This window comes from Lithobates pipiens, unplaced genomic scaffold (genome assembly GCF_037356315.1).
Source record: "Lithobates pipiens isolate NorthernLeopardFrog02 unplaced genomic scaffold, aLitPip1_a1.2 Scaffold_23, whole genome shotgun sequence".
NCBI classification, from domain to species: domain Eukaryota; kingdom Metazoa; phylum Chordata; class Amphibia; order Anura; family Ranidae; genus Lithobates; species Lithobates pipiens.
Window position 1 is genome coordinate 118596669 of NW_027507785.1, and position 12072 is coordinate 118608740.

Here is a 12072-nt window from a genome sequence, read left to right on the forward strand (position 1 = left end):
TATGGTAGCCAATCAGCTTCTTCAATTAAGCTTTGACAATAAAACCTGGACGCTGATTGATTTCTATGCAGAGCTGCACAGGATTTGGCACTCTCCAGGTTTAGTAAGCACACCCCTATTTATCTCATGTTGCAGCAAGAGAAATGAGACTACATTGTATGCAGGAATGGATGATTATACGCGAGCAGTAAAGAATATAGCCCATGAATATAAATCCATAACTAAATAATGCAATTTCTGGGTTTAATGCCCCTTTAAGACAGATGCATAGGGAGAGCTTGCATGCAATAACAACCTGCAGTGTTGGTTGCAGAGATCTTCAATCAGACCTAAAAATGTATTTTCCCGGTTCTGGATTTTTTTTGGAGGGTCAATGCTGATTCTGTGTGTAGCGGAATCCCTAAGTGATGCACATAATGCAGTATGTGATTAAGCTCGGCCTAACTAGTAAAGCCTTTGCTGCAGAATCAAGCAAGACTAATCAATGAGAACAGAATCCTCTGCTGTGCTTTTATGTAATGCAGGAAGAAAATGATTTATGTTGAAAGCATACAGAGCTTACCAGGGAGGTGATAGGAGAATTAAATCATATTTAACCCTTGCACACCCAACACCATTGGTAACAAAGTGATCAAAAGTATAACAGATATATTTGGTGGAGATGTCATCCTATAACATCCCTGTTAATCCACTATCCTAAGTGATTTTGTCCTAAACAAAGAGGATAAAGTGACATTGCTAAATACTCAGGTGACTGGCATGCTGCCCCATGGCTTTGAGCCAGCAGTTTCACCCTCTGCGGGTGAGCCCCCCCCCCCCCCCACCATACTGTCACGGGAAGTTGCTGCCTGCAAGCAGCCGCAGTCAGGTCGGCTGCCCCTTGGAAGTGATGAGTCCAGCAGAACATACCCTGCCTCTCAGTCTGTCCCATTCTCTTGCAGATCCAGAGCCACAATGCCTATGACTGATTTGCTCGCTTCTGGTGACATCTCAAAGGCTGTGGAGGCCTTTGCAGGTAAGAGAAGTTATGCTGTATGCATGCTTGAGTGGCATTAAAGCTTGTTTGCCAATTATTGCATCCTTTGAAGCAGAATTTGTGTGAATTAAAATGTGAAATGTGCCCCTACCACTGCACTGCAGGAAAGTTAAAGAACTCCTTGTGCACTTACTAATGCTTACAGATTTCTTTAGTGGACTTGTAAAGCTTTAGGTTTATATTTTAGAGAATCTATGACATAGTTGATGCTTCTGTAGCAGTATAGATGCAATCCTTTTACAATATTTCCCAAGGACACTTAGGGGTTGATCACAGATACCTAAGATAGTTGCACTTCATATTGTCTCAAAGAACCACAAATCACAAGTTAGCAAACAATGACTGAAATATAGATCGTTTTTGCATTTTGATTTTAAATGCTTTAATGCATGGTGTTGATTAAAAGATTATAATCTAACGTAGATAAAAAAAGAAGAGATTCATGGCAAAGTTTCTCATCCCTAGAGTGTTTTTTACTGAGAGGAAATTATGCTAGAACAAATCTTTAAACCCTGGAAATGTCCCTGGAAATTACATTGCTGGCAAGTTTTACTAAAAAGATTTAGGGATTTTAATAAGAAAAGGTAGGGTTTCCAAAAAGCAAAAGCTCACTTTTTATTGAACGAGAGTCCTTGAGAGACCCTTGCCATATTTTATGACCCCTAATTGTGGATCTCCCTTCCCAAGATCCCTTCCCATCATTAAAAAAATTGCCTGGTATTTTATCTCTGCTTTGCTGTATGTTTCTTTCTGCTGACTTGTGCATCTTAGCCACCCTTTCCTCCCAACTGCCTTCTTCTATTGTCAAGATCTCTCCATCTGTCCTTCACAACTGGTTACGTCTGTTTAAATCTGAAAAAGAAAAAAAAGTGAGTGTTAGAGCGTGTTCACTCTAAAGGAACATCTGATTAACATCTTTATATCACAGAGAATTGCTGCCTAAGGGACACCAAGCTTTATTGTTCCCTGAAAGCAATTAAAGATGAAATGATGCTGGAGAAATATCCAGCTTGGATAATGATAGGCTGTAAATTGTGTCATATAAAAAAAAAAAAAAAAAAAAGAGAGAGATCAGACTTCTATTGTAATCTAGAGCATGACATTTAAAGGAACATCTTATTGTAGAACATTACATACACAGAATTTCACAAGTCAGGGTCCTGCCAAGTAATGCATATGCATTATATGTATTGTATTAAAGAGTTATTCAGTTGAAAAATGGTTTGGGTGCATTTTGGATCACCAACTAGATTTGTATCTCTCTCAAGGATACTGATGGTTAGATCTTTGCAGCTCCCGATGCTGCTCATTTGTCCTTATCAAAGGAACAATTGTAATTATTGATTTTCTTTGGTTTACATTAAGAATGGGGGCAGCAGGAAGGGGGATACCACAAAATGATCAGAAATTGGACACATTTTGGTAGGGGGATATACACACTGGAATGGGGCCATACTGTAATTATGTGAGGAGGCTTACATTATGAAAAGCATCTACCTACCCCCCCTCCCCATCTCAATAATATCTGCAATATGAAAATTAGTTAAGGGCTGCCTGTCTCCCGAATCTCTTCAATATCAAAACTAAGAAGGGCTCTCCTTTATCTGCCCGGTATCAAACTATTATGGGCTCTTCCTAAGCTCCCCAAAATCAAATAGCCTCTCCAATAGCATAACCATTAAGAAGTTACCCTGTTTTCCTAAGCTCTACAAAAAAAAAAAACATTGTAGCCCTTTTTTTTGAGGGGGGGGGGGGGAGAAAATCATGACAAATGACCCTCCCCAAACAGGATAGTGTTCTAAATCTGTAGGTAAATAAGAGAGCCAGAACCTTGGCTAAGTTGGAAGAGTAGGTTTGATGAGAAACTAACCAGGGATCTAATCAAAGTAATTTGGAGCAGAGGAACTACCATTAACCACAAATATAGATGGACACCATTATGGAAATAATACAAGCTTTATATAATAAAACATATGTACATCAAATGTTCGGACAGTTTTAATAAGCAAAGGGCCCAACAAGAGTGGATTATAGTTATTAATAATAACTATATTAATAGAGATAATTCTAGATAAATGTTTCAGGAAAGCCTAGTTGCAGGGGCTCCTAAGGATGATTATGATACAGTGGTCGTCTTGGTTTTGGAGACCTGAAGACAAGATCTCTGGTGATGAGGAGACCCTCCAGCCATTGTCCAACCAACCTGGAATGCAGTTTTTCTCCAAAAGTAATTGTGGAGAGATAATGAAACTCAGAGTTAGCCTATCTGCTCTGTGATTAGTCCCTAGTAGCCTCTAATCTGTCATGCAACTGGACCTCTAACTACCAGAAGTAGCTACTGGATGCCTAACCTGGCTCTATATTGTGCCAAATATTGAGCCCTGAGCTAATACTAGCTATAGCATCCCAGATCAGAAGGGACAGGGTAACTAGAATAACAGGAGCTGCATATAAAATCTATTTCAATACACAGATTCACCTATTAAACCAGTAGTAATCTATCCCCCACTATACTGCTTTTTAATTAGGCCATTATGTTAAGTTCTTCTCACATATTATACATCACAATTTAGTCCCAATTGCATGTTCCTTACTGCTGTGTTTAAGATGTTTGAAAATTCCTTCCTACCAAAATGAGCCAGTGTCATCTTAAGTGTTTTCCACGTCCGTAGTACAAAATACGCCATTTCATGTAGCCCTTGCTATAATCTTGCTCATGCATGATAGTTTCTTAGCCAAGCTTCCTTCTAGTTCTGTGGTTGAGAATGTAGTCTCTCGGTAGCACAGTGCCGCAGGGAGCAGGTATGGCTACTGCATACTGCTTAATGGACTGACCACACAAAGAGCATGTCGTGAATCACAGGAGAGATGTGCATGTGCTACTGAATGGGACGGGTTACCAGCAAACTGAGCAAGCAAGGTGGTATCTGAGTACAACAATTAATAGTGCTTTTAATGCTTATTTATAGAGAGATGGATGAGAGTTTACTACCATTTTATTATACTGGAAGGTGACCACTACACACGTAAAGTACCACAGACATATCTATCTGATGCATGCAAGATAATAGAAACGGGGCAGAGCTATGTCTGTCACAATAATTCAGATATACTATACTATTCAGATACACCACAGCTATGGGCAGCTGCATAAAGGGGAGTGTCCATAAGGAAGACAGTGAAATTAGCCACATGACTTTATACACACAGGTGCTGCTGTATTTTCACCTGGACCAGAAGTAGAGACTATTAGGCAAGTATTCCTATGGTCTAAAAGCATAGCCAGAACAAAAGCCAAAAGGTCTTCAACACCCAGGCAGCAAAGGTACAGGAACATAAGATGGAGGCAGAGCCAGGATACAGGCTGGGGTTGGAACACAGTAGGGCAGCAAGAAGCACAAAACAGGAGTAGGGTCAGAGTACAAGCCAAGGTCACAATAGGCAGGCAGGAATCTAGAGATTGGTCAAGGGCAAGCCGGGTCCAGCAATGGTAGGCAGATATAGCAGGTCAAAGTGCAGGTTAAACATGAACTAGCTGAAGACCACTCAGCAATCAGTTTTTGCCATAATGCAGCTTAAATAGGTGATTTCTCTCTTGTGCACACACTAATACATTTGCATGTGCATGCTAATAACCATTCTGCATTTAGCCTTTGCTCAGAATTATGAGCACGTGCCTTAAGGTTCCAACTGAGCTTCTCTTAGCCCTTGTACAGACAGTCAGACATTCCGACAACAAAATCCGTCGGATTTTGTCTGACGGATTTTGACTGAAACTGGTGTTGCATACACACGGTCGGAATGTGATGACGTTATTTAGTTACGACGGGACTACGTTCAGGCTAGTAGCCAATAGCTTTGGTCTAGGAATTTGATCTGAGCATGCGTGGCACTTTGTCCAATTGGAATTCTCTACAAACGGTCAGACAAAGTCTGATCGGATAATGTTGTCGGAAAATTTTATAGCCCGGCTCTAAAACTTTGTCGGTCGGATATTCCGACGGAAACAGTCCAATGGAGCCCACACACAGTCGGATTATCCGACAATGCGGTCCGATCGGACATTTTCCGTCGGAATGTCCGACCGTGTGTACAAGGGCTTACAGGGTGAAAATACAATAGCACCTATGTGTGTAAAGTCATGTGGCTCTGTGCCTTCTTCATGGACATGCTCCTTTATGTAACATATCAGTCCTCCAATCAGGGTTTTCTGACGCAGTTAACAGGGACAGGAAATACCTGTCTGTAAGCAACTCTGTGGTAATTAAAAGGCAAAAGCAATATGCATTATTAAGCAAAAGTTATTTACAAATACAAACAAAATAGGTCACCACATGCCTACACCATTTTGTGCCCCCATCTCACTAATCTACCCAGTTTCAAAAATATTGAAGCTCCACTCCAGGATTACCTCCCCACAACACTATGGGGGTTATTTACGAAAGGAAAATCTACTTTGCACTCAAAGTGCACTTGGAAGTGCAGTCACTCTAAATCTAAGGGGTAGATCTGAAATGAGTGGAAGCTCTGCTGATTTTATCATCCAATCATGTGTAAAGCTAAAATGCTGTTTTTTATTCTCCTTGCATGTCCCCCTCGGATTTACAGCAAGTTTACTTCCAAGTTCAGTGAACTTTCAAGTGCACTTGCAGTGCAAAGTGGATTGTCTTTTAGTAAATAACCCCCTATATGTTTTATCTCTGTTCTGCCACCATACCTGCAATGTTCATTTTGTAAATGTTACCTTCTAGCACCATATATAGCTCCTTTCAACATCTTTGATGCCACTCTTCCTCTCAGTTGCTGTTTGCAATTCCAGGATACCTGTAGGAAGTTCCTCCTTGATGCCTATCTAATATTCCGAAACCACGTGTCCTATGATTCTTTGAGAGGTTTGGGGTGGTTCGAGGTGTTACTTTAGGTGGTGAAAGTGGTAACAAGCTCTATTATCACCATCCACAGCCCATAGTTCCCTATTTACTGTTTGGGAGGGCAGGGTTGGGTAGATAGGTATGAGTGGATGGAATTGAATACTAATTACAATCCATTCAATCCCACCCAGCATCAGTATTAGGAGTATGTTGACATCACTGCTGTAGTCTGAGGGACTACAAAATGGAGTCTAAATTACATGGCTCCTGCAGGAAGTGGCTGTACATTACTATTGCAGAGATGAAAACAGTTACTTGCAGAGCTGGAAACAGGGCAGAAGTTATATTTGTTTTAGAATTGCTAAGAGTCTGGCAATATCAGAAGAAAATGTACTACTGGAAAGATTAAGGAGGTTTAATAATTTGTTCATATTTGTGTTGAGAAGTTGGAGTTCTGCTCACCACCCTAGTTTGCTTAATAATAAAGCATTTAAGAGGCCCTACTGTCACCATAATCTTCCCAATACTGAAATAATTAATAGGCCTCCTGTTTCCCTATTCAGCCTGTCCACCTAATTTCAATATAAAAGGTTATCTCTCTAGTGATAGTGAATACTAATTACTATCAATATTTATAGACTTTATAGAATTTATAGAATATTTATAGTGTATATGTGTGTGTATATATATATATATATATATATATGTGTGTGAATATTTTATTATATCTTTTCATGTGACAACACTGAAGAAGTTACACTTTGCTACAGTAAGGTAGTGCGTGTACAGCTTGTATAACTTTGTAAATTTGCTGTCCCCTCAAAATAACTCAAGCCACACACGCTTGAAACCATATGTGAGGGTTTACATCCACTTTAAGATATCACAGAGCACAATCTAGTCAACTATCTTAAGGGCTTATTTACACTTGTTGCAAGGACTTCTCTAAAAAGCGATCGACTCAGTGTACACCTACAGAAAAAAGATGACAGGCAAATCAAAGCCTCTATAATAGAAGGGAGAAAACGTCTCTCCTGTTTAAAAATTTAAAGCCTACCAATCAGCATTAAAAAAAAAAGACTTCACTCCTGCTTTAGGCAACCCATTTATACCCCTCACTCATTCACTAACTAACTAACTAACTAGCCAGATCGCAATAAAAAAAAAACTTTGATAGTTTATCATAGACTGTTCCCATTTTATTTGCAAAACAGATATCCGAATCCCTATTCTTTCAAAGAGAAGTATTTTTGACCATACTTGTGGGTCACAGAAATGCACTTCTGCACTCATGTGACCTAGATTCAGCCAACAGTGGGCCAAAATCTGCTGTCAGATGATGTCACAGAGCATAATGTCGGGAACCACCCAGATGCCTGACCAGCAGCTGGCTCAGTCTCAAAAAGTTGAGAGTCTGAGCCAGCCGATACCGCCTCCTCCACAGCCTGGCAATCAAGTGAACACTGGAGGGGCAGAGCCGAGAGCAATTTTTGATAGTCACCACTCTCTGCTCCTTGAACCACGGAGAACTAAGCCATCAGTGGTCATGTGATCACTCATTCGGAGTCTTAGACTGGGTTCACACTAAAGATCACAGTGGCTCACAGCACCGTTTCAGGTCCAATTTAAGCACAAATTTTGGGCTGAATTCAGACCTGAAACGGACCAAAAGAAGTGAGGGACTCCTATGCAATTTGAACTGGAGCCGCTGCGGAGATGTGTGAACCAGCTCCATAGAGCATCCAATTCGCACTGGTGTGAACCCAGCCTCAGATCTAGCAGGGTACAACTGCAGCATTGGATCAATGCCAGTAAAAGTAGAAACTAGTACAAAGAAAAAATTAAAAGACAGCATGTGCCTATAAGAACTGATCAAGTTCCTTATTTAAATCTAAAACAAAAGGTGCGCAAAGCCATTTGTTTTTCTTGGAAAACAGCTACATCCTGGGTAGGAATGCCTGTCCCCTGCCAGCATGCTGTAGAAAAGGATCCTGTAGGGAAACCCATGCTCCCTTCTGCATCCAGAGCTCTAACAAGGGGCATGTAGGACCTCTGCAGGGAGACCACAGCTTCCACACCGAGAGCAAGGACCCTAATGTGCAGCTGCTGACAGGGGACAGGTTTCTGTAATCAGGTTGTGGCTCGCCATAATGTTTTGATAGATCGGGAATGTATCGCATTTAACTGATTTAGACTCAGCTGGGCTAAGTTGGGCTTTAATATAAATGATTAAAACAGACTGGTCCTTCTTAGGCTGTACATTTGTTCCAATCCTTTGTGCTTCATTTTTTTTATACACAACTGTGCTTATATTTTCTTGGATTCTTCTACTTGATCACTTGTTTTTGTTTTCTAGCTGCTGACTCATTTAACCACAAGAAATTCTTTGAGTTATGTGGCCTTAAGAGCAAAGGCCCAGAAATAGTGAAAAAGGTTTTCCACATGTTGGACCAGGACCAGAGTGGTTTCATTGAGAAGGAGGAGCTTTGGTAAGTAATTGTCATCGTAATTTGAAATGGAGCCTATATATAAAAAATGTATAGGATGAATTCTGGTTGAATTCTCACCATATTTTCTCTAATACGATTATTTTATATGATTCTCAGCACCATCCAGTGACCATAATGCAGTATTTTTTTTTTTTTCTGAAATACCTCAATCAGAAATTTTGCTGCATTTTGGCCACTAGATGGAGCTGGCAATGATAAGAAATGTTTGAGAAACTACTGCGAAAATTTGTGCAAGCTGGGTGAATGTGACATTTATCCAATGATTTTTTTTTTTTTTTTAAACCTGAAACCATAGACTTTATCTAAGTTCTTTGATGAATTCTTGAGCTTTTTATAGAAAATACCAGCCAGCGAAATATTTCCATTTCCATAAACTATGACTTTCATGCAGATACCATCGCAAAGATCCTATAATAAGGCCCCAGAGGACTCTGAATATGAATGAAACAGAACATAAAATTATCCAATATTTGCAGGCAATTTACCAATCTACAGAGGACAATCCCTGTGCACTGGGATGTCTTTATAAAACCATGTGCAAAATCAGCTTTTATTTTCAAGTTTTGCACAAAAGCTCATCATGAGGTGCTTGCTTGTAATACATAATAAGTAAATGACAAAGCTGCAAACGGTAAATTAGAACATTATTCAAGTGCCACACTGTGCTGTATATAAATAAAACCTATTATAAAATAATGAAGCCTTGAATTGCAGAGGGCTTTCCCTATAAAAGTGTATTTTCTATGGCTGCTGAAGAGATGTAATGCAAAAAAGATGCATGTTTTACAACATAAATATATAGCATGTTTTGCCCAATGTGGCGTAATAGCTGTATAACTGAATCACAATATCTTTAGTCCTCTAAAAATTATCAGGTAGAGGTGGACTTTAGCAGGTAAAATTACCCACGGACATATATATCTCAGGAACCCCAAAAGCAAGATCTCACTATCTACTGTTGACCACGCAGAACAATCTGATTGTACAATCTTTAGGATTACCAAAACTTTCCAATTTTAAGGACCTACCTTAAGATGTATCTTAACCACTTCAGCCCCAGAAGATTTTACCTCCTTCCTGACCAGAGCACTTTTTAAAAATTTGGCATTTGTCGTTATAACTGAAAATTGCACAGTGATACAATACTGTACCCAAACTAAAATTGTATCCTTTTTTTCCACAATTAGAGCCTTCTTTTGGTGGCTTTTGATCACCTCTGTGGTTTTTATTTTTTGCGCTATAAACAAAAAAAGACCAACAATTTTGAAAAAAAATGAATATTTTTTACTTTTTGCTATAATAAATATCCCCCAATTTAAAAAAAAAAAAAAAAAAAATCTTCATCAGTTTAGGCCAGTCTATATTCTTCTACATATTTTTGGTAAAAAAAAAAACACAATAAGCATATATTGATTGGTTTGCACAAAAGTTATAGTGTCTACAAACTATGGGAAAGATTTATGGCATTTTTATTATTTTATTTTTTTACTAGTAATGCCGGTGATCTGCGATTTTTAGCAGTACTGCGACATTGCGATAGACAGATTGGACACTTTTGATACATTTTTTGGGACCATTGACATTTATACAGCGGTCAGTGCAATAAAAATGCCCTGATTACTGAAAAGGGGTCAACACTAGGAGGCGATCAAGGGGTCAACTGTGTTCCTTAGGTGTGTTCTAACTGTATGGGGATAGGACTGAGTAGGAGAGGAGACATATCGCTGTTCCTACTTAGTAGGAACAAACGACATGTCTCATCTCCTCTGACAGCACAGGGATTTGTGTGTTTACAACCGCTGGCCCGCTGGCCCTGCGCATCGGGTCCCCTATGTGGCGCACGTGCCCTCTGGTGGAAAGGACGTACCCATATGGGATTTCCTCCAGGAGAGCCATTGTGCTACAGTATATCTGCATGAGCCAGTTGGGAACCAGTTAAAGAATAATTCCAGGAATGTGCATTTTATACATAGTTACACTGATCCAGCTTAGACCAGTGTAACTATGTATATATCATACCTGCCTGATGCCCCTGTAAGCTGCACCTCTACTGCAGTGATCTCTACTTGCTTTGGAGTCCCATGCTGAGCGCTTGGCCTAATGCATTGTGAATACAAGCGGTTGGGTGCTTGGCACAGATGCCTTTCAGAGAATGGCATTTACTGCAGGACCTTGAATCAAGTGAAGATCATTGGAGTAGCGGTATCTACTTCAATGAAATTCCAGCTTTCAGGGACATCAACCAGGTATGGTATATACATAATCACATTGGTCCTCTCTTCATCTCCTTAACATGGGGGGAGATGTTCTGCAGTTCCTTCTGTGAATTGAGATAACACTGTTTACTGGAAACAGGACAGTACTGGATTTTCCATAGGATTACCAGGTATTGAATTTTTCCTAGAAAATTTAAAATGGTACATTTAGAAGAACAAAATGGAGAAAATAGGAGACATTCATTGTTATGATAGCCATACATGGCTAGAGTAGATTCCTCTGGTTCAGCCTGTGGGCTGATCAAGAGAAAATGAACAGATTCCTCTATCTATGCTAAATAATGTAGATAGAGAGGACCCCTGTGCTGGCTATTGTAATCAAGCAGCTGTAGCACCTGTGGCTGCCTGAATACTCCAACAGTGACTGCTTCTGATTCAGTCACTGTTTGGCTGATAATTTTGAACCCAGTACAGCTATTTTTTAAATCAATATTTGCCAAGCCAGGTGGTGCCAGCAGAACCATCCACATTTCTGCTGATTCAGCTGGAATTTGTTGAAAGTCAAGCTGTCCATTGCAACTTTAAATACATTTTTGCAACCCATTTATTTTGCATTCCCTCTTAAGTAGACATAGCAGTAGACAGATCTGAAGAAGATTGTACAGTCAGATTGTAACATGTATGGCTAGCCAAAAGGAGATCTCTCACAAGAGAAATATCAAGGCTCAAATGGTTGACCTCTTTTTCAAAAATGGTAATTGCCTGGATGTCATGCTGACCCAAATGATCAAGATGCTGAGTCATTTTCCTGGTAGGGAGAGGTGGCTAAAATACTAAAGAAACCACAGGTAGCCCAGAAATTAGCATTTTCTGAAGAAGGTCACCAACAGGTTTCTGTTGTGTTTCTAGTTCTGTTTTTCATTTAGGACTACTCTCTTTGTTGCAGTTGCCATACTGTAACGTAAAAAGTATAAATAAAGCATTTGGCTAATTTTAAGCTCTAGGGGCATAAAATGACATTTAGCTTATTTTAATTTAACAACAGTTCTGGAAAGAATCAGGGTTTGGAAACAATTGTATCTGGACACAGTTCATGTACTGCTTGGTTCAGGAGCCTTATACATCTTTCATCTCTTCTTCCATTCTGCAGCCTTATATTGAAAGGCTTCACCCCAAATGGCAGAAGTCTATCTGACAAGGAAACCACAGTCCTCCTCGCCGCTGGAGACAAGGATGGAGATGGCAAGATCGGCGTGGAAGGTATATTTATGTTTTTTCTTTGATACACAATTGTCAGGATGAATTTATAAGGAGTTTTTAGCTTCAGATCCATAATGCATAAATGACACACTATAAACATTTACTGCTGGTGAATCAATCACTATCATTTAAAACGAATGCACCAGGAAAATTCACCTGCAGCAAATGTTTGGTAAATA

At 39.7% G+C, this 12072-nt stretch overlaps 1 protein-coding gene across 1 annotated transcript in view; it reads left to right on the top strand.

The window, feature by feature from the left end:
- The window catches only part of PVALB (parvalbumin), a 46957-nt gene that overhangs the window by 18838 nt on the left and 16047 nt on the right, over nucleotides 1-12072 (top strand). The window contains exons 2-4 of the mRNA XM_077452260.1: nucleotides 942-1015; nucleotides 8264-8396; nucleotides 11784-11893. Coding sequence (XP_077308386.1) covers nucleotides 955-1015; nucleotides 8264-8396; nucleotides 11784-11893 — 304 coding nt within the window. The 5' untranslated portion in view covers nucleotides 942-954. The remainder of the gene's footprint in view (nucleotides 1-941; nucleotides 1016-8263; nucleotides 8397-11783; nucleotides 11894-12072) is intronic.